This window comes from Pelodiscus sinensis, chromosome 1, assembly GCF_049634645.1.
Source record: "Pelodiscus sinensis isolate JC-2024 chromosome 1, ASM4963464v1, whole genome shotgun sequence".
Classification (NCBI taxonomy): domain Eukaryota; kingdom Metazoa; phylum Chordata; order Testudines; family Trionychidae; genus Pelodiscus; species Pelodiscus sinensis.
Genome location: NC_134711.1, coordinates 68756032 through 68782994, shown reverse-complemented (window position 1 = coordinate 68782994; position 26963 = coordinate 68756032). Strand labels below are relative to the sequence as shown.

The 26963-nt window shown below is 45.6% G+C and overlaps 1 protein-coding gene across 3 annotated transcripts in view; it reads left to right on the top strand.

Annotated features, from left to right (window-relative positions):
- The first annotated feature begins 13034 nt into the window (after positions 1–13034).
- E2F7 (E2F transcription factor 7) overlaps positions 13035–26963 on the top strand; it is a 28322-nt gene continuing 14393 nt past the window's right edge. For 2 of the 3 annotated variants that reach the window (XM_075932228.1, XM_075932215.1), the window contains exons 1-6: positions 13309–13643; positions 14332–14424; positions 19634–19912; positions 21885–22053; positions 25340–25627; positions 26803–26961. In XM_075932228.1, coding sequence (XP_075788343.1) covers positions 14332–14424; positions 19634–19912; positions 21885–22053; positions 25340–25627; positions 26803–26961 — 988 coding nt within the window. In that variant the 5' untranslated portion in view covers positions 13309–13643. Of the gene's footprint in view, positions 13266–13308; positions 13644–14331; positions 14425–19633; positions 19913–21884; positions 22054–25339; positions 25628–26802; positions 26962–26963 lie in introns of those variants that run through there. The other variant, XM_014571216.2, reaches the window with a different exon arrangement.

The following is a 26963-nucleotide window of genomic DNA, read 5'->3' as shown; positions in this document are numbered from 1 at the left end:
TGCACGCTCACAGATACAACAGTAAATTTGTCCTTGGGAACAGCTAGATTGATTCAGCTGGAATATCTAGAAAAGGAAATGTTGTTTCACTGGCTCCTTGCTCTTCTTAATTAATGTTTTAACCAGTAGTGCAAAACAATACTTCCTGGAGATGGTTTGACCTACTTCAGTACAGTGATAACTATTCCAATTAATTAGTTTCTTACAAAATTATTACAATAGTGCACATTAGTCAATACAAACTTTAGCGAAAGGCTAACAAACTTAGAAGCAAAATTACTATAACCTGAAAGTTATTTGAGGCCTTCTGATCTTGGAAACTGACTTGTTTTGAGATTTTTAATTTCTGTATTCTAGAAGAACAATGACCCATGAAAGCTCATGATGCTATTACCTTTGTTAGACTCTAAAGGTACATCTATACGGCAACATTATTTTGAAATAACTAGTGTAATTTTGAAATAACTTAGTCCGCATCTACACAGCAGGCAGTAAATATACTGTCAACCTGAAGGACTTCTTACTCCAATTCCTGTAACCCTCATTGTACAAGGAGTAAGGGAAGTTGGAGGAAGAGTGCTCTATTTCAAAATAAGTACTGTGTAGACGCTCCCAATTTTGAAATAAGCTACGCAATTGATGCAGATCAATTTGCGTCGCTTATTTTGAGTTAAGCCCTGCTGTGTAGACGTACCCTAAGGTGCCACAGGACTATTCATTGCTTTTAAAGTTACAGACTAACACAGCTACCCCTGTGTATCCTAGAAGAATTACTACACAATACTTCTACCACCAATATTTCCTACTTAGGTTAGGGATTCCATTCAAACTAAATGGACTGCTTTTCTGGGTCTACAATAGCAGCTATTGTTCTTCCACAAGCACTACCATTCCCACCATTTGAAACACATAATTGTCACCTTTATTTCTCTCTCTGCAGCCGACATACACACAACTGCCACGCTCTCCATTGAATGCACCAACTTATCCATTGCCTCTGGAGACTACTTCCATGGAATGCAGGATTGCAACATGTGGCTACTTTGACTGCACCTCTTCCCAAATATTAGGTTTCTGTGACAGAGGATATTTCACTGACTACCCTCAAGGGGTCAAATTTCACTTTCAAAGTAGGTTCCATTCTTTGGGTCAAATTCCACACTTGCTAATGGTTCATAAAATCCAGTCCAGAGAGCCTATGTTTGCGGATATTTGCTCCAGCATCTCACTTTCTGAATCACAGAACTTTCAGTGAAGAGTTTTCCTTATCAGACAGAACACATTTCAGGATGGTCAGACTAAATAAACCTATTTACTTGCAAAAGATGTTGGACAGCGGGTAATAGAATACTCGAGTAACTGCATGAATTTTTATTGGTTACTTGACTATTCTATAGTCCCCAGGGACGGGGCCAACAGCTAGTGTGCTCCGGCCCCACTCCCGGAGAGCCCCCTGCAACCCCACGCTGATATCTCTGTATCTGATACAGAGGCAACAGCGAAGGGTGACAGCAGCCCCTGTCCACGGGGGTCCGAGCTCCCTATGGAGAGAGGCTGCTCCAGCTCCCACAGAGCAGCCTCTGTCCACAGCGAGCCTGAGTCCACTATGGACAGAGACTGATGCCAGGGATCAGCCTCTGTCTGTGGGGAGCTCACACCTCCACAGACAGGAGCTGCTGCCATAAAGCAATCTCAGTTCATGGCAAGCCTGGGCCCACCACTGGCAGAGGCTGCTTCACAGCAGTAGCCCCTGCCTCTCCACCCCACACTACTGCCTCTGATAGAAGCCAGCTCCCTCCAGGACCAGCTCCTCCCCACTTGCTGCCTCTAATACAGACACAGCAAGTGGGCGGGAGCTGAGAGTAGCCAAGAATATTAACTGATAAACCTAGGTTATCGGTTAATCATATACTCTACTATTCGGTTACATCCCTATTACTTGCACTAGATGTTATCTATCAGAAAGCAGTCTTGAGATTTTAAAAGTGCTTTCAGTAAATTGAGAAAGCCATAGAGGAGTTGTCTAGCCTGAATTTGTGCAACACTACAGGTATATTGATATTCCATCCCATCAGCACAAGAGCTTTCATGTAAGGTTCAGTCAACAGCATTGTACATGTCCAGTGTATGAGTTTAGTTGCCAAGGATACTATGAGTGTGTATTTGATGGTGCCAACCATAGTTCCCTCTAAGGTGCACACCTGCGTGTCCATGCACTAATAATTCTAGGCCCGCCCACCTCCTTTACAGAGCTGTGCAGCAGTACTCGCCACTTTCCTGCTGGAAGAGGAAAGGCGTGATGGTGGGTTTGGTAGATGCCACAAGGCCCAGTTGGTGAGGCTATGTGGTGGGCAGTTGCCCCGTGTGTTGGGGCTGGAGCTGGGGTGCAATGAGGCTGTCCCTGCTGGGGCAAAATCACCATGGCCCCAGTTCCAAGTCTGGCAGACACCATGTGGCCCAGCTGATGGTGCTGGGTGGTGGGCGGCTGCTCCAGCATCTGGGGCTGGGGCTGCATGGTAGGCAGCATCTCCAGAAGCTGCGGCAGCATGGTGAGCGGCTGTGCCAGTGGCCGGTGAGGGAAGGGAGAGCAGCTGCTCTGGCAGATGGGTCCAGGAGTGTGTGGTGGAGAGCTGCTCCAGCGGCTGGATGCTTATTCATTTATTTCTTTATTTTCTCTTATTTTGTTTCACTGTTTTTCTAATCATGCCACAAGTTAAAAAAATAGAACGAAATCCTCTGAAAACAGTATTAGTGCGCTAAAATGTGTCATGCTGTTTGTAGTGGTAGAATTTTCTTTAAAAAATGGAGGGAGTGATATTCTGTGCTGAGCCACTGGGAGGCTTGGAGCTGATGCAGACAGTGGATAGTCCCTTCTTCTCACTGAATTTTCTTTCTTGCTATTTCTGTGCTTAGTTTGGTGTCTGGCAAACAATTTTAAAGTGCTAGCATAATTTAGAAAAAAAGTGTGCTTGTGTAGAAAAGCAAACTGCCAGCGCATGTCAACTTCTGCATAGCCATCTCTTTAGGCATCTATCTATTGCCTTATGTTATATCAATAATGTAGCATCTGTGACTCTGAAAAAAAAAATACTGACCCCACTGATGAAGTCAATAGCAAAACTCCCATTAACTTCAATGTGGTCTAGGTTTCATACCTGAGATGAAATGGCCTATAGATGGATGCGGCTTTGGGGATAGAGTGAGGGTTTATTGGAAATGGCTATTTCTACATATTTCATTATTTTTCTTCCTGTATATCTGGTGCTAATGTCAGGATTTTACATCTGTAGGGTGCTGCATCTCTAGATGTTGACTCCCAGCACCACTGCAGAGAGGGGAAAGGAGCACCCTCCCCTGGATGCCACTTGGCAGTGCCAATGGGTGTCCATGCTATTTGTGCAGCATTATGCAGTGTGGCCATGTGAAGGAGAAGGCTGTGCAAGGCACTGCCTGCACAGAGACACCCAGCAGCTCCAGATACAATGGTACAGAGGTGGCCCTGGAGAACCATAGCAATCAAGAGTCACACATCACACCATTGGATACCCTAGAACCATTTTGCATTCCAGTGGTACAAAGTTATCCTAAAGGCAGTGATGTCACTTCCCTATTTGGGTCTTACCCCAGTGTAAATAGGGGACACTCCATCTTGCTTAGAGCCAAGGAAATGTCTGTGTGTGGTCCCCCTACTTCCCCCCCCCCAAAAAAAAAACCTCCTGGGATAGGGGCTTTCTGGAGGAAAACTAGAGCAGTGCAACACTGTGCTTATTTTTGGCCTCCTATGACTTCTCTGGAACTGTGGGCAGTGCTGACTTAGAGCAGCCTTGAGGCAAATCTAACATACAACAGCAACTGGACTTGCTGCTGGCAACATGGAAAATAGAGAAGGCAAACAGGGGGCTTAGATACATCTTTCACTCTTTCAATATTCCTGAATTGATGCAGTGTGGCCATGCCATGGTATCCTAATAAAAGCTGAGAGATGTGTAGTTCAAACGTTTCTGCTGGATCTCATACTCCTGATATTGCTAGCAAACCATCCAACATCCTTTTGGGCTCTGTCTACATTGGCACCCCTTTCCGGAAAAGGGATGCTAATGAGACACTTCGGAATTGCAAATTCTGCACGGGATTTAAATATCCCCCACGGCATTTGCATGAACATGGCTGCCACTTTTTTCCAGCTCGGGGTTTTGCCGGAGAAAAGCGCCAGAGAAAAGCGCCAGTCTAGACGGGATCTTGAGGGAAATAAGCCCTTTTCCGGAAGATCCCTTATTCCTACAGGATCTTCCGGAAAAGGGCTTATTTTCCGCAAGATCCTGTCTAGACTGGCGCTTTTCTCCAGCAAAACCCCGAGCCGGAAAAAAGCAGCAGCCATGTTCATGCAAATGCCACGGGGGATATTTAAATCCCCCGCGGAATTTGCAATTCCAAAGTGTCTCATTAGCATCCCTTTTCCGGAAAGGGGTGCCAATGTAGAGACAGCCTTGGTGTTTTTAATTCTGACAGTAATCATAGGACTGGAAGGGAGCCCAAGAGATCATCTAATCCAGCTGGGGGAGGCTCTGGGAGAGGGCTATATACAGAGGAAGCTGGCTATTTAAAATTTTGCAGTATTAATTTTCTTTTTATTTGACTTCATATTAAATAAATACTTAAAGTTATATATATTTGTTAATAACTTGGGTGCCACAGTGACTCACATCCAAACAAGTGCACACGACCTCAATATTGGTGCACAAGACAAAACTCACTCTGCTCATGGATGGAAAATCTTAGAAGAAACACTGGTACCAACTCTGATTTGAATTAGTCTTCCAAAAATATTTCTAGTAAGCTTTACTATTAATGTTTTATACTCAGAGACATCTTTCACTTACAGAGATGGGAACCTTTTTTGGGTTGGGGGCCACTGACCCACAAAAAAAACCCCCAAACCCCTCACTGACATGGCCCCTGATTGAGAAGGATGAAGACACTCCCCACATTCCCCTCACACACCAGAGCCTATAGGGGCCCAAGCTAGTAGATTTTCTGCACTGCAGCGCCACGGGGAAAAGGCGGGGGTTAGGGGCTGGAGAACCAGTACAGATTCCCTAAAGTTTTGAGAGCTGAATCCAGGCAAGCCAGGGGCCACATCTGGCCCCAGGCCTTAGGTTCCCCATGCCTGACTTAGAGCAAGAAGAGATAATGACTCAAGTATCAAAGGTCCTGGTTCCATTGAAGATATTAGAAAACTGAGTAGCATTTTAAATAGGCTACATTATGTATATCTAATCTGATTCTGAATCCCTGGTCTCATACAAGTCTATAGATGCCTCTGCTTCTGTTTAATCACTTTGATTCATAGATGTTTAAGTCAGAAAGAATCAATATGCTTTTTCTAATGTGACCTTCTGTATAGCACAGGCCATAGACATAATTCACAGACTTTTGCCAAATTAGTAATTAATGTGCAGTTGTTTATGACTGATCGATAAAATCTAGCTTAAAAGCTGAGATAAGATAATCAATCAAGGTGAAAGTTTACTGTATCAGGATAAATGATGGAACTGTTAAATAGCACATAAATTTTTATCAGCCTTACAGGGGAGTGCAGATCACCACAAAGGGTCCTCTGATCTTGAGCTTGTTTTTCTCCAATAGCCTGTCAGAAAGAGTATCTGATTATAATGAAGTGTGGTGCAAGATTCTTGTTTCCCTGATGGTAATTTCTTTCGCTTGGGTATTCTTGATGAATCACTGCATATAGAGCAACAATGGGCAACTAATGAGTAGGCTGCATGCGTGGCCCTCCTTTATCTCAGAGGGCCACAAGGTGGAAATCGAATGTATTTTCTAACCATGACTCCCAAGAATAAGATTAAATACATTGCACTTGATTGTCCTTCTTTAATATGTCTTTTCAACACAAATCAAATTGCTGTCAAAAGTAACATCAAGAAGTGGAAGGAGCGCCCAGCTCTTACAAGTTATGTGTAATCAGCATGCACCTCATACATGTTCTTGCTTTAAATGTCTGTCACTTCTCATTTTGCCAAGGGCTTCTCTTCCTCTGCTCCATGTTCCACCCCGACTCCACCCCTGCCCAACCTCCCTTCCTCAAGCACCTGTCCCTTCCCCTCTTCTACCTCCCAGCATTTCCAGAGCACTGTGAATTGGCTGATTCGTGCCCTATCCCTGCTTCTCCCCTTCCTTCCCAGAGCTGGAACACAGTGAATCAGCTGATTCATGGGATTCAAGCTCTAGGAGGAAGGAGAAAGAAGGGAAGGGGCGTGCAAGATGCACAGGGAGAGAGAGCAGAGGGCAGTGCAAAGGCCAGACATAGAACCACAATGGGCCGCATGCAGGCCATGGTGGATGAATGAGAGCCATAAAACAAACTAAAAGCCACAGAGCCTAGCTTGGCCACTACAGCTTCACTCCTTACCACTCCCATGGGATACAAGAGTGGTGGCACCAAGGTCCCAGACTCATGACCCTCCAAAATGGAACATGACCATAAATTGTAATGTAAGGGGTGGGACTAGGGCATGCACTCAAGGGTGGAGTTTCGAGGCAGCGGGGGGAGCGGGACAGCCGCCGTGCGTACTGGGACTTAGACTCTGTGCATGCCTCTCACTTCTGGCCAGTGAAGGGAGGGGGCAGGGGTGTAAATCAAAGAAGCCAAGTACTTTCCCCTTGCTCCCTTATTCCAGGGGAACGGGAAGAAAAGCAAGCAGCGTCCTGCTGCTGCCTCCTCTCCCGCTCCCCACTCTCTTGAAACTTCACCCTTGCATGCACTGCAGGTAAATTTGGGCTGCTAAGGAGGAGGAGGCTGGAATAGGAACACCTGGACACTTGTGGTGCTAGAGTTATGGATATGCTTGCTTGAAACTAACTTCAATGCACGTCACATTGCATGCACTTCAGACTTCCTGTCTTCCGCTTTCTATCTGTGCAACAAGGACTATAGGAGGAAAGGAAGGGAAAGCCCTCTAGCAGCATGCAGGAGGCTTCTTCATTAATGCTCTAAAGGATCTCAAGTTTAGGAGACGTTTTGATTGAATATTTTAAAGTTTACTGTACCACCCTTACAGCAGACATCAATTACTTTACCATTTTCCCTTTGAATGTACAGTCGGCATTGAGCCTCTACATTCTAGAACAGCAGTTCTCAAACTTCATTGTATGGCGACTCCCTTCTGACAAAAGCACAATATAACCTTAATATTTGGGGGGACAGAAGCCTGAGCCTGCTCAACCCCCTCCATCCTGTGCAGAAGCCCAAGGGGTTTAGTCCCAGGCAGGGGGGCCTGTAACCTGACACCTTCCTCTCAGGGCTGAAACCCTTGGGCTTCAGCTTTAACCCTGGATGGTGGTGCTCGGGATTTGGCTTCAGCCCAGGACCCTAGCAAGTCTAAAGCCAGCCATGGTGACCCTTTTAAAGTGGGGTTGCCACCTACTTTGGTGTCCCGAACCACAGTTTGAGAATCCCTGTTTTAGAAAAATCTGAACAATCCCTCTCATTAGTTGCTGCAGCTCTCCCTAGTTTATCTTGATGCATTTGTGATGCCATCAGACTGATCTTTGAATAATATATTGCCTTTGTCTTCTACTGTCAGAGACCAGTTCTCATCTGTGCTCACTACACATAGCTAGGGCCCTACCAAATTCGCAGCCAGGCAAAGTGTGTCATGGACCATGAAATCTAGTGTCCTCCTGTGAAATGTGGCCTTTTCATGCTTTTACCCTATTCTATACAGATTTCATGGGGGAGACCAGCTTTTCTCAAATTGGAGGTTCTGACCAAAAAAAGGGAGATGCAGGGAGATCATAAGGCTATTTTAAGAGGGTCATGGTGTTGCCACCTATATTTCTACACTGCCTTCAGAGCTGGGCATCTGGAGAGAGGTGGTTATAATGTTGGTCAAATGCCCAGCTGAAGGCAGGACCCTGGAAAGATCAGTGTAGAAGGGTGGCAATACCTTACCCATTGTCGTCCTTACTTCTGTTCTGCTGCCTTCAGACCTGGATAACCAGAGTAGCAGATGCTAAGAGCCCAGCTCTACAGGCAGCAGCACAGAAGTAAGGGTGGCAACACCATACCATGACATCTGTTCTTTTGCACTGCTGCTGCCGCTGGTTGCTCTGCCTTCAGAACTCGATTCCTGGCCAGCAGCAGCCACTTTACAGCAGCTCAGCTCTGAAGGCAATGCTGCTACCTTCAGCTGTGCAGAAGTAAGTGTAGCAATACACAGTCCCCATACAATAAATTGGTGAGCCCTGCAAAATTCCTCTTTGGGTCAAGACCCCTACAATTACAAAGACATGAAATTTCAGATATAAATATCTGAAATAATGAAATTTACCATTTAAAAATTCTATGACTGTGAAATTGACCAGAATGGACCATGAATTTGGTAGAGCCTTATACATAGCCATTGATTAAAATGAGCTGTTATCCATTTCTTTCAATGGGCATAGTAGACTCTGAGGCATTCATGGCAGCATACAAACTGTTTGAAGTTGATCTCTGGGGACAGTCACATGCAAAATGCAACATCTCATTAGGATGAATTTTCCCAGGGCAAATAATTCTTCCGGACTTTTTTGAGAGGACAATTGGACATTTACTTCTGTGTCTCTTGAATGAAGGTGGCGGAAACCACTCCAGAGAGAATGACCCAGCACTCTATGAAGGATTTGTGTCCCACCTTTTGCCTCCTTAGGCAAGCATATGCTTATTTTAGCATTTAACCTTTCAAACAGCCTGGGTGAGATTGTGAGGAATTACCTCATATTTAAAGTTCTAAGTACTGTATTGTAAATTCCCCTCTTCACTAGCATGTATCTTCTGACTGAACTGCATAGTGGTTAGACTGGATGACCCTTGCAGTCCCTCCTAACCCTATGGTTCTATGACTATGTCAACCAGCTAACCTTGTCCTGTTCATAAACACACAGTTATCTGGACTGTTTTTAGAGACTGGAGGTTGCTACACAGTCTGGATCCTGACCTACAGCCTCTCCAAGTTTGAGAGTGTTTGAGTTCAGGCAGTTTGGGGTCCCCCACCCTGACCCGAGACCACACTTAGGATCCTAGGATTAGAAGAGACCACAAGGGTCATCTCATCTATGCCCTCCCCCCCACCCCACCACCAAGATGCAGGATTTGGGATGACTAAACCATCCAAATCAGATGGGCAACCCTTTTGAAAACCTCTAGTGAAGGAGCTAGTGGAGAGCAACCTGTGGTCCATGGGCCCTCAGAGTTCTATGTGAGGCCTGTGAGACATTTTGTTTACCATTGCCCACATGTAGGGTTGCCAGATTCCACTGGTTTCTGTCCATGTACTGGTACTACTAAAATGACACACACATAAAGCAAAGCCACCTGAAGTGAGGTATGTGGATTGCACACAACATTGACTGTGAGAACTGTCAAAGTGACGACATGGTTCAATTGGCACACCCCACAAATTCTAAGCACCCAAGTGCAATTAGCAAAACTACCCTATCCTAGGACACCACGTTGGTTACAACAATGATGCAGCCCACTGAGATAAAGGAGGACTACTGACAGGGGGCAGGGCAAATGGGGCAGATGGCCCTGGGCCCAGTGATTCAAAGCAACCCGGAGCCTCGAGCCCTTTACTGCACGTTCCAGGCAGCTCTTTTCTCTGCCTGGGAAAGCAGGGGTACTTCACAGTGTGCTCTAGTCAGCACTGGGGAGGGGAGGGTGCCCCAGTCTGGGCAGCACTGTGCGCTGGTTGCCCTCAGCCCCACTCCTTCCAGGAGTGCAGAGCCAGTCCCTCCACCTTGCCCAGGGGTCCAGTGTGGCTATTGGTTCCCTTGAGGGCCACTAATGTGGCCTACTCACTGATACATTGTCCATCACTGTTCTATGACTTTCTTAGACAATCTGTTCCATAGTTCTACTGTTCTTATAAGCAGCAAGTTTTTTCCTCAGATTTACGCTAAGGGTACGTCTACACTACAACGTTAATTCGAACTAACTTAGTTCGAATTAGTTAATTCAAACTAAGCTAATTCAAACTAACGGATACAGACTAAAAAACTAGTTCGAAATAGCGTTTTGCTAATTCGAACTAGCACGTCCACATTAAGTGGACCCTGAACCAGGCTTAAGGATGGCCGGAAGCAGTACCGGCAGGGCATCAGAGGAGGACTTAGAGCGTGGAGATGCTGTCTCAGGCTAGCCGAGGGCTGTGCTTAAAGGGTCCCAACCCCCACCCTGGACAGACAGTTCTCAGGGGTGCCCCGCTTGCAAAGCAGTCCTGGCTTGGATTGCCCGGAGTACCCACACTGGGCACATCACAGCACTCGGCCATCAGACCGGCTGCACTTGCCGTAGGCTGCCATCTGGGGAGAGGAGGCAATTGGGGGGCTGCAGGAGAGCTTCCACCCCAGAAGCCCGCAGAGCCAGCCCAGTCCTCCCCATCAGGGGCGCATACCCCATTCCTCCCTCACCTCCTTCCACTTACCCTTCCCTAGCCCCTCTTCTTGATGTACAAAATAAAGGACAATTGTGTTCAAAAATTGAATTTGTCTTTATTGAACAAAACTGGGGGAGACTGGGAAAAGGAGGTGGGAGAGGGGAAGAGAGAGGCTGGGAGAGGGGAGGGCAACTACAATGATCAGGGGTTGGGAACAGGTCCCATATGAAGAGAAGCTAAAGAGACTGGGACTTTTCAGCTTAGAAAAGAGGAGACGGAGGGGGGACAGGATAGAGGTCTCTAAAAGCAGGAGTTGGGTGGAGAGGGTGCATACAGAAAAGTTCTTCATTAGTTCCCATAAAGAAGGACTAGAGGACACCAAAGGAAAGGAATTGGTAGCAGGCTTCAAACTAGTAACAGAAAGTTGTTCTTCACAAAGCAAAGAGTCAACCTGTGGAACTCCTTGCTGCAGGAGGCTGTGAAGGCTAGAACTAGAGCAGAGTTTTAAAGGAAGTGAGATCAAGTCATGGAGGTTGGGTCCATGGAGTGGTGTCCTTGCCCAAGGTTTGTGGAAGGCTGGAGAGGGATGGCACGAGACAAATGGCTTGGTCACTGTCTTCGGTCCATCCCCTCCAAGGTCCCTAGGGTTGGCCGCTGTCGGCAGACAGGCTACTGGGCTAGATGGACCTTTGGTCTGACCCAGTACGGCCATTGTAAGCTCAGGGCTCAGGGTCGGGGGTCTCAGTGGTCCACATTGATTTTCATGCACACCTGCTCCTGAGTGGCCAGGCTGGCAGCTCTCCTGCCCTAGCTGGCCACTTTCCTGTGCCTAGTGCGGAGGTCGTGGACGAGGTCCACGATGTCCGCACTAGCCCAGGCGGGTGCCCGCCTCTTGCGGTCCCGGGCAAGCTCCCGGGAGCCACCAGCCTGGTCCCGGGAAGAGGGGGAAGGCTGGGGGGCATCGGGTGGGTGGCTCGATCCGTGCCTGGTGCAGGGTCTGCTGGCTGGGTGCTGGCAGGCTTGCACCTGGCACGGGCACTGTAGCCAGCCCGTGCCCCTTTAAGGGATCCGGGGCCGGGAGGGGGGCAATAGAGTTTCCCAGGTGTTGGCCAGAGTGGCCACCAGGGAAACCTGGGGAGGGCTAGCCTCCCACTAGTTCGAATTAAGGGTCTACACAGCCCTTAATTCGAACTAATTAGTTCGAACTAGGCTTAATCCTAGTGGAATGAGGATTACCTAGTTCAAACTAAGCGCTCCGTTAGTTCGAATTAAATTCGAACTAACGGAGCGCTAGTGTAGCGCCTATGAAAGTTAGTTTGAACTAACTTTGTAGTGTAGACATACCCTAAATGAGCTATGCTGAAGTTTGACCCCATTGTCTCTTGTCCTACTCTCTGTTGCAAGACAAAACTTTTCTCCATTTTTGTTATGGCAGCCTTTCAAGTATTTATGTACTGCCCCTTATCTTCTTCTTTTCTAAACTAAACATGAGGGGCTCGTCTACACTGGCCCCTTTTCCGGAAGGGGCATGTAAATTTCATGAGTCGTAGTAGGGAAATGCGCGGGGGATTTAAATATCCCCCGCGGCATTTAAATAAAAATGTCCGCCGCTTTTTTCCGGCTTTTAAAAAAGCCGGAAAAGAGCGTCTACACTGGCCCCGATCCTCCGGAAAAAGTGCCCTTTTCCGGAGGCTCTTATTCCTACTTCAAAGGGCACTTTTTCCGGAGGATCGGGGCCAGTGTAGACGCTCTTTTCCGGCTTTTTTAAAAGCCGGAAAAAAGCGGCGGACATTTTTATTTAAATGCCGCGGGGGATATTTAAATCCCCCGCGCATTTCCCTACTACGACTCATGAAATTTACATGCCCCTTCCGGAAAAGGGACCAGTGTAGACGTAGCCATGCAGTCCCTTCAGCCTCGGCTTGTGTGGCTTGTATTCCATCCCTTTGATCATCTTTGCTGCTTGTCTTTGGATCCTTACTAGTTTCTCTACATCTTTTCCTTGCATTGGTGACCAAAATTGGACACAGTACTCCAGCTAAGGCCTGTTAGGCCCTAACCAGCACCAAATTGAGTGTTTTTTATCACTTTCGGTGACTTGCATATGATGCCTCTCTTAATGCAATCCAAACCTTGTATCTTTTTTTTTCAACAGTATTGCATTGCAGTATTGCATGGACTAAGGTTACCATACACCACAACTCTCAGATCCTTCTCTGCAGTGCTACTGCCAAGCCAATTAGCCCTATTTTGTATTTATGCATTTAGTTTTTCTTTCCTGCCTGTAGCACCTTATCTTTGTCTTTGTTGAAAGTCAGTTAGTAGTCTACAATCTAGTTCTCCAATTTATCCAGATCTCTCTGAATTTTAGCTCTATCCTCCAGAGTGTTAGCAACCCCCTGCCCTCCAGCTTGGGTCTCCTCTGGAAACTTGATCTTATCAAACTGTGCTATGCTGTTGTACAGTATATTTGATAAGATCAGCTAGTAACACTGAAGCGGTATATTTTTTTAGAAGCAGGCTAACCGGCCTCTGAAAAGGCGGGGGAAGGATTTGAAGCCGTGCCCTGCTTCCCAGCAGCTCAGAAATGCAGCTCAGAAATGGGCCAGGAGTCTGGCAGTGACGCAAAAAGCGAGTCCCTGGTGACTTGAATTCCGCTGGCCGGGGAAGCGGCCGAACAATCCTCCACAGCAGGCAGCTGGGCAGGGGAAAGCCAAGTGCCGCCCCCCTACTGTGATCTCCCCGGCCCCATCTGTTGCCCGCCCGAGCGGCCCATTGACGCCTGACAAAGAGCCGCCTCCGCGCCGCCCCGCAGCAGCATCCCAGGTACCAAGGTGGGCGGGGGAGGCGCGGGGGAGGAGGCGGGGAAGGAGGGAGCGAAAAGCTGCCGCCGGAGAGAACGCGCCGACTCTAGCGCCAAGTCGCTGGCTGCCGAGCGGCGCCGCTGATTGGCGGGGCCCGCCGCGGGAGCCCCCCCGCCGGCCGCGCCTGATTGGCCGGATTGTAAAAATGTGTCTCAGGGCGCCAGAATAGAAGCTTTAGCGCCGAAGTGGCATCTCCGGCCGGGCAGCGGCGGCGGCAGCGGCTGGGCACCGGGCTCTCTCCTCTCCCCTCCCGTCGCTGCCCCGATGCACCCGCCGCCTCGCGGCTGCTCCGGAGTGCGTGGCGCGGTGTGCGAGAGCCGGGCAGGGCTGCGCCCCAGAGGTAAGCGCTGTGGAGCCCGGGGCGGGGGGCGGCCCCCCAATACAGCCCCCGCCACGTTAGGCATGTTCCGCTCTCCCCCCTGCCGCTACATGCTGGGGGGGGGGGATTTTGTGAGGGGGGGGGAGGCTGCTCTGCGCCTCCAGCTGCGTCAGCAGGTACAAGTTTCCCTCCTTCCCCCGCCTTTCATGCCGGTGGACTTGGCGGGAGGGGGGAGGTCAGTGCCAGGGGCAGCCAGGCACACCTCCCGCCCCGCCTGCTGCTGCAGAGTGCGCGGGGCTCTGGCGAGCTCTGCCCGCCTGGGGCTGGCCGCCCCTCTGCTGTCCCATTCATTCAAAGCCGCGATTCCTCCAGGTTCTTTGCGCCAAAACTAACTGCCCCGAAGGAGACCCCGAGCGCTGCTGACTCAGTCGCCACCAGCTTCCCCCCCCGAGCTGCGTGAGCTCGCTCAGCCGCCTTCTCTCCCCCCGCACCGCAGCCAAGTCCCAACGGGGTTCATTTTACAGCAAATCTCACAGAAAGGCTGATTCCTGGGGCTAAGGCTGTGAGATCTTGACAGTCACAGCAGGGCAACTGCAGGTTCACTTTTGGGGGATGGGAGGGAAGCTCTAGATTCGCCTCTGAAAATCGGGGAGGATTTGTTTTAACGAGATAATATCAAACTTCACTTGTGTAACTCTGTAACTTACAGATGGAGATAAGTTGCTTAACACTAAAAGACTTGATAAGTCCAAGACACACAGGAATTGATCTGGCAGATGAAGATGGGGAAAATGCACAAAAGGTGAGTAAATGGACAGTAGGGCAACACAAATACAGAATTTTGTTGCAAAATGTTTTCTCCCTTGAACTGTACTTTTCCAGGTGTATGGCCTGTGGTAAGTTCTGAGCACATCACAAAATTGTACTGGCATTGTTAGAGATGAATATAACTACTGGTCTGTAACTATTTAAGAATTTAAAACTATTCTTAACAGGACGAGTGTCTAATTCCCATGTACATTTGAAATAAAGTCCAAAGTAGTATGTTTGCCCTCTTGAACACTAAGGCTGTGTCTAGACTACATGCCTCTGTCGCCAGAGGCATGTAGATTAGACACATAGGCAAAGGCAAATGAAGCCGCGATTTAAATGATCGCGGCTTCATTTACATTTACATGGCTGCCGCGCTGAGCCGACAAACAGCTGATCAGCTGTTTGTCCGCTCAGCGCGCTAGTCTGGACGTTCCCCTGCCAACATCAAAGCCCTTTGTCGGCAGCCCCGTTATTCCTCGTGGGATGAGGTTTACCGGGGCTGCCGACAAAGGGCTTTGATGTCAGCAGGGGAGCGTCCAGACTAGCGCGCTGAGCGGACAAACAGCTGATCAGCTGTTTGTCGGCTCAGCGCGGCAGCCATGTAAATGTAAATGAAGCCGCGATCATTTAAATTGCGGCTTCATTTGACTTTGCCAAACAAACAAATCTACATGGCTCCGTCGACGGAGCCATGTAGTTTAGACGTACCCTAAGACTAAAATATAATATTGTAATAGTCTTCCCTCTCCCTGCCATTTTAATTTCCTTCTTTCCCAGCTCAGTTGTCCCTGCCAACTTGTCAAGTTGATAATATGGGAATGGAAAACGGGACATCCGGGCTTTTACATTTTAATTGAAGACCCTTCCCCCTATCCCTTTTCTCCTTTCAAGGAAATAGTCAAGAATTAAGTCAGAATTAATTAAAGAGGATATTAACATCACGTTTGCCACCTGAGGAAAGGATTACAAAATATGGAGTACACTGAGGGTACATGTACACTGCACGCTTATTTCGGAATAAGCTATTCCAGAAGAAATACTCTGAAATAGCTTATTTTGAAATAGCGCCTCTAAACTATAGGGAAGCCTTGAAATTAGTTGGAGTCAGGCTCCCCTAATGTGGATGCCCTACCTTGATTTAGAGCCCCAGGAAGTACGGGGGAGTAAGTACTTTGAATGGCCCTGGGAAGGAATTATTTCAAAATAGCAAGCAGTGGTGTGTCCACACTACAGCTATTTTAAAATAGAAAATTCAGAAGAGGCGTTATTCCTCGTGGAATGAGGTTTACAGAAGCTGGAATAAGCTGTCCATTATTTTGAATTTTTTTCGAAATAACAATTGCTGTGTAGACACTTACATTGTTATTTCAAAATAACGGCCGTTATTCCAAAATAATGCTGCTGTATAGACACACCCTGAGACACAGTCACATGTGGTTGTGAAAGGATGCAGAAAGTACAGGCTTAGATTAAGCAAGGTAAGACCCAGACAAAATAGTTTGAAACAGGTCCAAGGTGAGTAATGAGGCAGATGCGTTTGAAGATGTGCTTCCCATTTAGTCAGAAGCACATCATTTAAAAATCCCCTTCTGAGGGCATTTCTGCAAGCTTCCTGATGGCTTACTAGAAACTATAGAACGTACATGTTAGGAATTGGTTGTGTGCATTAAGGTTAAAAATCTATGCATTTGCATGTTTTAAAAGAAACTTTAAGGATTAGCAATGCTACTGTTCATCATTCCAGATGGATAGGACAGCTGCATCACAGCAATGGCTAGCATTTGAATAGATCTTAGCTGACAACTTGTCCACTTCACCTTGGTACTCTTAACTTTAATGGAACATTATACTATGTGCACAAAGCTAGCAGACTTCTCATCTGACAGTATAGTCTCATACTGAGACTTAATTGTACAAAAGATACTCCAGTAAAACAAATATAAAGCTATGTGATAGTTATCAAAATAAATGAACAAAACAGGAATAATGTCTCGATATAGCCACTTCACTTTATTTAATAATATGCAAAATTCAAAAATCTTCAGTAAATCCCCAGTAGGTGCAACATAGTGAAACTCTACCCAATTTTTTCACCTCCACTTTAAAAATTAGCAATAGCTATGTGCTACAGTCTTGTGAACTAATACATTAACACACCTAGTCCTGTGAAACTTGCTCATTTCCTATTCCTCTGACAATTTTAATTCCTATTTACATAACAAAAATAGTCCACTTGTCCCACATTCCCCTTGTACTTTCAACCCACCTTCTCTCCTTTGAGGAAGAAGCACCTCAGAATCTCTTCTTTTTGCCTCTTTACCCATACTTTGAATGCATATGGGTAACAGGGCAAATTTGGGTTCTAAGCCTCACAAGGAGCATATGAGACTGGGAGAATGGAAAAAATAAAAAGGGTTTTTTAAGATAAACTGGGAGAGGTGAGTTAGTGAAGAGGAAAAGATTTCAAGAGTAAGTAGAAGGCACATGTTCTGCACCCATTTACAGTGTCAGCCATTACTTATTGCTGCTCAGTGGAATGTTCGTATATCTGTGTGAATGAATGAGAGCTCAGAAGAATTACTTTCAAATAATGTGGTTGCTAGTTGTAAGTATCTGCTTTTGCTATAACTCCATTAGCACCATCCATAATGGAAAAACAACTTTTATATAAAGGTTTTTCCCATTTTAGATTGTGTTGAATCCTTGCCAAATTTGAAATTACAAGAATATATTAAGTGGATTAATTATCCTGAACATGTGTACCAAGAAGCATCAAGGTCCCTACCTTGAATCCTTTTTGTCAGAGATTATTACATCACGGCACTTACCTAAAATTAAAAAAAATTTACATCCTTGTAGATAACCCAATTGGACATTTTAAAATTTTAGTTAATCATTCTGAATGATCTGAGCACATTGCCTTTTTTTGCTCTTGGGATGTCTATCCTCATCCCTAAATAGCAAACTATGGCAGGCTCTCGATTAGGAGCAATGACATCTGGCTAAATCTTTAGCTTTAAAATCCATTTTCGGTATTCCAATGAAATTGGATAAATTAGTGCAGTAATTTAAACAAAATTCCATGATGTTTCTTTGTCAATTATCTATAATTCTTGAGTCACTGAGAATTGAACAGAGCAATAGCTTTTAGTTAAAATTCATATGAAATATTTGCCTTTAGGTAATTGTTCCATCTTGTACACTTTTCTGTGAATGTAAGCCTTGCAGCGCCAACAATGAAAATGAAACTACTATTATAATGCTATCTACCCAAAAGCTTTATTGTGTATGTTTGGTTATGTTTTCAAAAATCATTTTGCAGGGATTTTAAAAACACCAGTAGTGTGAAGTGCAAGAATTTATGTTCCATTCAGGATAAACCCCACGAACACTACTTGACCGAGTAACTATTACAGGGTTTCATTTCTAGTCCTTACAGTTTAAGAAAACTTAACTGTGGTACCAAATGCTTGGCTTATTATAAGAACAGCAACTTGTAAAATATGATATTAATTTCTGGTTATCATTTTACTTTTGTAATCTTACCGCTCACTTCATCTGAGATACTTACAACCAGTATTTCATATTGCTAGCTCAAAAAATTGAGTCATTTGAAAATTGAGTCCATTTGAAAGCCAGAAACTGCCATTTTTAATCCACGTAAAGCATGAGAGAGAAGTTATTACATGGTAATCAGAATGATTCAATGCCTGACGTGATCTCTCGGTGCTAGAAAAAATGTGGTAGCACTTTAGTACCAACAGCTTTCTCCAGGTACTGGCCAGGCCAGGATCAATGCATAAAATGCATAGCTAGATTCGGCTTACTTTACACTGAGTCACCGCAGCATCTACACTGCGGGAGGCTGACAGGAGCTCACGCTCCCTTTGGCTTCCTTACACGTCACAGAATGAGGAATACAGGGCGCTGGTGGGGGCTGCCCTCAGTATTCAGTGTGGGGGTCTACGCTTGACCCGCTAAACTGAATGCTAGAAGATCGACCTCCGAAGGGTTGATCTTCTCCATAGTGTATACAAGCCCTAACAAAAGAAAAATCCAGTGGTAGCTGGCAGGTTCGGTAAACAGATTAGATCCATTGACTTTACATTAACTGTGCTTGTTGTCTGGTCCACTGGGAATACTCTGTTATAGTAAAGGTAACCCAAGTATGGCAGTCATGTTTTTCTCATTCTCTTCATCTTGCTAGTGTAAGGTGAGAAACCTGTTCAACTAATGAAGTGAGAAAGTACCTATTGTTCAAAAGCAGCTTTTTGCACTAATTAAGGAATAACACTGATGCCTACTTTACTCAGTCGATCTAAATTAGCTGGAAGTTGGTCTGTAACACAACTTTTGTGGTGGGGCAAAGGGACAAAAGGGTAGTCGCTGTCTCAGTCCTGTATAAGAATATATGGTCAGAGGTAGGGAACCTAAGGCCCAGGGCCGGATGCAGCCCGCAGCTTGCTAGGATCCAGCCTTTGAGGCTCAGGGCCCCTCCCCCGGCATTGGGGAGCCCACACTGGTGCTCCAGGCCCCAACCCCACTTCACTGTGGGGTTGGAGCACACAAAATCTACTTGGTTGGGGCAAGGAGGGAATTCTAGTTCTTTCCTGACTTTGAGAAGGAGTCCTATTTAGATTTCCCCCTTCTAGTAGAAGCAGCAGATACTTTAGCAGACACTTTGCTTCAGTTAGGGAAATTTTCCATCTGGTTTGCGTAACGTACAATGAAATGTCAATAAAAATGGCTTTCCACTATGGAGATTCCATATTAGAATGCTGTGGGGTTTTTTTCTCTAAGTGCATTGTAACTAGTGAATTATTTAAGATTCAGTCCAAATTCAGCGGGAAGGCATATAGTTCCAGGGGATAAAATGGATTAATAATTTGGACCAGTTGGTTAACGATTATGACACAGTTGGTTTATATGAAAAGGCAGACCAGAGTAGTCTGTCAGACAATGGATTTGATTGATTGGCTTCATCTTAAGCAATTCATGGTGGTCTCTTATCTGCATTGTACTCTCTACACTGATGGTATACACTTTGCTGCATCTCATGCTAATAATAGCCGTGCTAAATATAATAGTGGGATTGTCAGAGCATGGCGGCACTCATTACCTTCATATGAACAATGGCATTGACTTGTGGACTGTGTAGCTCCTCTTCGGCCCTAAGCAATTCTCACTTTTTTTAATAGGAAAACATATTTGAGCAATCCAGAATGACCCCAAAGACCCCAATGAAAAATGAACCAATTGATTTATCAAAGCAAAAGGGCTACACCCCAGAAAGAAATCCAATTACACCTGTTAAGCTTGTTGACAGACCTCTGACAGATCCATGGACTCCCACAGCTAACCTGAAGATGCTTATTAGTGCTGCTAGCCCTGATATGAGGGACAGAGAAAAGAAGAAAGAGCTCTTCAGACCAATTGAGAACAGTGAGCAGAATGATACTTTTCCTGATTCTGTACAGGTAAGAGACTTAAGCTAGAAAGCCTGGACATAATTGACACACAATACCTTCTACTGTTGTAGGCTGATTAGTTAATATGCTATGTTAAATTTTAGTTGTTTTCATCTCCAAAAAGATAACAGAAATAATTACTAGATTTGGTGAAGCAGTGTGATCTACTGCATACAGGACTGGACTGGAACTGAGGAGTCTTAGGTTCTATTCCAAGCTAGAGATGTAATAGTGTAGTCGATTAACCGAATAACCGATAAGCAAAAGCTTATAGGTTAGTGCTGTAGACTAAACTCATTTCCTTCCCTCCCTGTCCCCTCCATTAATTTTTTAGCAAGTTGGCCAGCAGCTCGGCTCAGTCCTGGCTCACACTGGGTCCAAGACTTACTCACTGCAGCTCTGCATTTAGGCTATGTCTACACTCGCGTCTTCTTGCGCGAGTAATATGCAAATGAGGATAAGCGTTGAATATCGCCGAGCCTCATTTGCATAACTAATGAGCCACCATTTTTGCGGAAGAGGTTCTTGCGCAAGACGGAGCTGTCTACGCTGCCCCTTCTTGCGCAAGAAAAACCTTCTTGCGCAATGCCGTTACACCTATTACTTGAGAGGAAGAACGGCATTGCGCAAGAGGGTTTTTCTTGCGCAAGAAGGGGCAGTGTAGACAGCTCCGTCTTGCGCAAGAACCTCTTCCGCAAAAATGGCGGCTCCTTAGCATGAGGCTCGGCAATGCTCAACGCTTAGCCTCATTTGCATATTACTCGCACAAGAAGACGCGAGTGTAGACATAGCCTTAAAGTGTATTAGGACCCTGGCCGGCAGGCAACTCAGCTTAGTTCCAGCTCACACAAGGTCCGGGAGCTAAGATTCCATCCTAGACAGGGACTACTGCCACTCTGCACTGCTGCCTCTTTATCAGAAGTAGCAACACAGGGTGACAGGCAGCCAGTCTGCAAGGAGAGCTGTTTTTTAAACTGGCTCCCCTCGCGGACCAGCTCACACCTGGCACCCCATGGTGCTTCCTCTGATACAGAGGCAGCAGCGCACAGTGGCAGGGGGCTCCTCGGGAGTAAGGCCAGAGATCACTGGCTGCTGGGCCTGCCCTCAGGGACTATAGAATAGTTGACTAACCAATAAGAATTCATGAGGTTACTCAATTATTCAATTAACTGATATTTAACATCCCTATTCCAAGCCTCTACCATTGGCCTGCTGGATGAATTGGGAAAGTCATTTCACCTCTGTGCCTCATTTAGCCCATCTGGAAAATGGGGAGATAATAAAGCACTTTGAAAGCTACTTCTGAAAAGCAATATATAAGTATTATTATCATCAAGCATGTCTAAAAATAGTTATTGATTAACTAGTACAGTAAAGTTTGTTTAAAATAGAGTTTAATTCAGCTGTTGTGCACACAATTGCTCTAAGCATTCTGAACTTTTTCAGTATATTATTTGGCTCAAGTTGATAGACCATATTTCATTTTTTGTTAAATTTACCTTCATGAACTAAGTCTTGTTTGGGGGGAGGGATAGCTTAGTGGTTTGAGCATTGGCCTGCTAAACCCAGAGTTATGAGTTCAATCCTTGTGGAGGCCATTTGGGGCAAAAATTTGTCAGGGATGGTACTTGGTCCTGCTGTGAAGGCAGGGGACTGGACTCAATGACCTTACAAGGTCCCTTCCAGTTCTAGGAGATAGGCAATCTCCATTAATTTATTTTATAAAATAGAAACATTAGGTGAAAATTACCAGTTAGAAACCAAGTGCCTTTATTTCCAAACATAATCTGTTTCAAGAAAGTTCAGTACTCATGCTCCAACAAAATGTGGTTGTACCAGACTGTATAAAGCCCCTTGGGCATATGTATTTTTTTGTAATAGTAGTTTGAGCTTAAATGTTAGAATGTGAAATATTCCTAAGTATGCTATTGTCATGCCCATTGAAGATCTGCAGTAAAGGGATTACATTTATTTTCAACAGGATGATATGGTAGATGATGGCACAATGGATGAATTTGAAAAGCAGAGACCCAGCAGAAAACAGAAAAGCTTAGGACTCTTATGCCAAAAGTTTCTCGCTCGCTACCCCAGTTACCCTTTGTCAGCAGAAAAATCAACCATCTCTTTGGATGAAGTGGCTTCTAGTCTTGGTATGTATGCTTGAAATAAGTGCTGCAAGAACTGGACAACTTCAGTCTTTTAAGATATATTTACCACATAAAGGCACTTAAAGTAGATCCCATTTAAAAGAACTGACCTGTTTACAGAATACATTTGCCTGTTTTTTGCAGGTGCTGGATGTGCCCTTGTTGTTAGATTAAGCAAGAGTTGCAGGTGCTCAGTACTTAAGAATATTTCTATTACTGCATTCTTACATAATACCATTTTTTAAAAAGTTGCAAATCACTCTTTGAATGGTCTCATGATGAATTATTCCTGCTGCCTAATATGTACACCTAGATTTTTATTTTCATGTCAATTGAACTCTTAGCAATAACCAATAGGATTTATAAAGTACAAATCAAACTGTGGTGAATTTGTGGATAGAACTACAGATTGGTGGATGAGGGAAATCAGTAGGTTTTATGTCTGGATTTCAATAAATCACCTGATAGAGTATCTTCCAGAATCTAAATAGCCAAATTATCTGATCTCACGAAGCTGAACACATGTAGCCGTCCATTCCTAACTGGAAATGAAATTACTTGTGGGGTTTTTTTTTCCTTTTTAGATGAATATTTCATTGGTGACTTTAAAAGAGTTTGTTTAAAGGTGCTAGTGGGGTTTGTGTCTTACTGAAAATAGTGGTTTGTTTTCCCCTTTGGTTTTATTTCCTATACCACTGCTGTATTGTAGATTTTGCCAGCAATAGATGAAGCTCTATTCACATAGCTCCTGGCTATGAAAAATCCATTTGCTAGTCATAGCTGTACACAAGGGCTACATGATTGACTGGCATGATTTTCCGCAAATGCTTTTAACGGAAAAGTTTTCCATTAAAAGCATTTGTGGAAAAGAGTGTCTAGATTGGCACGGACGCTTTTCCGCAAAAGCACTTTTTGCGGAAAAGTGTCTGTGCCAATCTATACGCGCTTTTGCGCAAAAAAGCCCCGATTGCCATTTTCGCGATTGGGGCTTTTTTGTGCAAAACAAATCTGAGCTGTCTACACTGGCCCTTTTGCGCAAAAGCTTTTGCGCAAAAGGACTTTTGCCCGAACGGGAGGAGCATAGTATTTCCACAAGAAGCACTGATTTCTTACATGAGATAGTCAGTGTTCTTGCGGAAATTCAAGCGGCTAGTGTAGACAGCTGGCAAGTTTTTCCACAAAAGCAACTGCTTTTGCGGAAAAACTTGCCAGTTTAGACACAGCCTAGGTTTCCCAGGTTCTGCTCGGGGCCTGTGGCAGCCTTCATTAATAGGGTCCCCAGTAGTTACAGCTGCACTTCTCTGCTGAACCCACAAGAGAAGACAGATGTGCAAACACCGTCTCCCCCTCTCTGGGTTAAATTGCCTGGGGAAGAGTCTCTCCCACTATGATGGAGTCAAGCCTACTGGCTTTAGTTTAGATGTCTCTCCGTTTTCTCCATTCCTGCTTATCTACCAGTTCTTCAGAATCTAATATCTTTCCACCTCTCCTTCTAAATAAATCTTATTGTAAGGATCTGGTCCTACATTCCTTGTTCACCCAAAATTCCCACTGATGTCCATAAAAACGATAAAGAAATGTTAAGAAATTCAGGATCAGACTGCAGATGGAGACTAAATTTAATCTCAAAACATTTCAGGGTACATAGAGTCACTGAGAATTTACCAACTTAATCTTGTTTCTTCTAATCAGCTTCTTTAATGTAGATTCTTTTGTGAGAATACTGACAATTGGGTCGGAAGAGTAGGGGGACAATGCTCCTCGTTAAACATGTACAGTAAACTTCCGATAATCCGGCACCTTTAGGACCCAGGGGGTGCCCGATTATCAGATTTGCTGGATTATCGGAAGGGGGGGCTATAAGGGGCTTAGGGTGGGGGGGTGCCACCCCAGGCCCCTCATAGCCCCCCCTTCCGATAGTCCGGCTCTGCCCCAGGCATCCCTGATTCAGCCGCTGCTGGTCAGTTTCAGCAGCGGCTGAATCGGAGACGCCTGGGGCAGAGCAGCTAGAGTGCTGCCCGGTTGGTCCAGTAGCGCCGACCCTTAGCACGGCGAGACCAACCCGGCAGCCTCCCAGCTGCTCTTGGGGACGCCTGGGGCAGAGCAGCTGGGGTGCTGCTGGGTTGGTCCTGCAGCGCCACTCCTCAGCGCTACTGGACTAACCCAGCAGCACCCTAGCTGCTCTGCCCCAGGTGTCCCCAAGTCAGCCGCTGCTGAAACTGATCAGTGGCTGACTCCAGGAAGCCCGAGGCAGAGCTGCTCTGCCTCGGGCTTCCTGGAGTCAGCCGCTGGTCAGTTTCAGCAGCGGCTAAATCCAGGACAGCTGGGGTGCTGCCGGATTGGGTCCTGCAGCCCCGAGGGCCTCCAGCTGCTCTGCCCCCGGCTTCCCTGATTCAGCCGCTGGTCAGTTTTAGCAGCCGCTGAATCGGGGAAGCTGGGGGCAGAGCAGCTCCAATGGTCCGGCTGCCCGGAGCACTTCCGGGTTCCTGATGGTGCCGGACCATCAGTAGTGCCGGACCAACAGATGCCAGACCATCGGAGTTTTACTGTATCTTGATTTTGGTTTTGGGCTCCAGTGTTTGGGGGAGTGATGTGGGGTTGCTAACTATTGTACAAATAATCTTGATGATGTGCCGTCGTGTTCTTTCCCATCAACATACTACCAGTATGCTGGAGTTCCATGCGGAGAATCATGTAGAAGAGGGTTTATGGGGCTGGTGCTCTAAGGAGCTGTTCTCGTAAAATATGACTATGTATGGATAGCACTCAACATGTTAGTAGCACATTTCACTCAATCTCCATGCACTTTAAAATACTAACAAAGTGAAAGTCCTAGTACCTGCATGAGACTGGTAAATATTACCTGTATTTTACACAACATACAGATAGAGGCCCTGTCTGCATTAGGGAAATCTTTCAAAACTTCCCACCATTACCAGTGCTTGTTCTGCTCTTCTGCTGATAGCAATATAGCAGAAGACTGTTGGTCCCATTGAAGACTAAATGCCCAGTTCTCCATTGTTTCACAACTTGTGAAATATTTGACAATGCCTGTAATTTCCACAGTGCTACATAAGTGCAAGTCAGTGGATAACCAGGCCCAGTGACTATGCTCCTATTGATTTCTGTAGGTGCAAACTCTGTGCTTTGCCCAGGGAAATGATGAAAGAGGGAACTTGCTGTGAGTAGACTTGTTCAGTGAACGCATATAGGGAAAAAAAGGAAGAGTGAGTACAAGTATGTTTAAAAACAGGAATGCTTTTAAGGCTGTCTTTCTTCCCTAAAACAGGAGTTGAGCGTAGGCGCATCTATGATATAGTGAACGTTCTGGAATCATTGAACCTTGTTAGCCGGGTGGCCAAGAATCAGTATTGTTGGCACGGACGACACAGCCTGAGTCAAACTCTGAAAAATCTTCAGGAAATAGGAGCGCTCCAGAAGTATGAAGAACAAATGGCTTACTTCCAGCATAAAGAGCAGGACCTTGAATATAAATTTGGAGAATGTAAAAAGGAGACCTTTCCAGATTCCCAGGAAAGACCGTTACTTGAATTTTCGGAGGCAGATTGCCACTCCGGTAAGCTGCCTACTGGTTGTTGTGTACAGATGCAGTCATAGGGTTTAACATACAGTATGGCTTTTTATTTATTTAATTTGATTAATTTTTAAAACTAAAATACACAATATTGCTTGTGAAAGGTACTGAATTCAACTTTGGAGATGAGTCTCCTCTTTATATATATATAAAATTAAGTACAGCACAGATGGCAACAATTTCAGTCTTTCGCCTCACATGCAATGGCCTGTCCATGGCAGGCCTCATGGAACATGTTAACTAGTCATGCTAAACAATTTGTTCCAGCTTGTATGTAGCTGTGACACTCTAAGTTTCCAACAACCAAAGAAGAGCTCTGGGTAATCTTGAAGGTTTGTTTCTCACTAACAGTAGTTGGTCAAATTAAAAGACATTACCTCACCCAACTTCTCTCTAGCATGGGTGGTGGGTGAAGGTAGGCTGAGGGAGGCAAGCCCCCAGCCCTGCCCCTTCTGCCAAGGCACCGCCCCTCGCAGGAGTCAAGCCCCGCCCCACACCATGCGGAGGTGGGACAGCATGCTGCGCAGTCTCCTTCTCCCTTCCCCTCCCAGCACAGGGAGGGTGGGTGGGCACAGACCCAGGCTCCCTGGACCCATAGCATCAGGGAGGGAGGACAGGTGCTGTGGGGCAGCAAACTCCACCCGAAATATACCCACAGTAGGCTTTTTGGGGCGGAGTGTGGGCAGGGCCAGGCTGGTGGTTTGGGAAGGCAATGCCCTCCCCCATCTAGCATCCCAGCCACTCATGCGCTCTAGTTTCCCTAACAGCCTTTTGTGAAAGAATTTGTTGAACAGATTGTTTCTGTCTCTCTCCCCTCATCCCTCCTTATTTTCTGGTAAATAGTAAAAGTGCTGTGTCCTTTTTTTTTTAACTGAGGGCCAGCTCTTCCTCTCTGTTACACAAGACAAATGTTGGTATAAATTCCCTGGCATTCAACAGTTGTACTGGCTCAGTACATTTAAAACCAATTCTTTATGCTTTAATGGTTATTATCTTTTGAAGACAGCTGAAATGCTGTTGTCCATCTGCCTTAAATAATTATTTGATGCCTACAAAAAGACTTCTGCTTTCTAATAAGGAAACACTTTACCCTTATTGTACATGAGAAACCATCTTAATACTTTCCCGTCTTGTCTTGAATTTTATTTGTAATGTAGCATCTGCAAACAGCAGAAAGGACAAGTCATTGCGGATTATGAGCCAAAAGTTTGTCATGCTGTTCCTTGTCTCCAAAACCAAGATAGTCACTCTTGACATAGCAGCAAAAATACTGATAGAAGAAAGTCAGGATGCAGCAGATCACAGCAAGTTTAAAAGT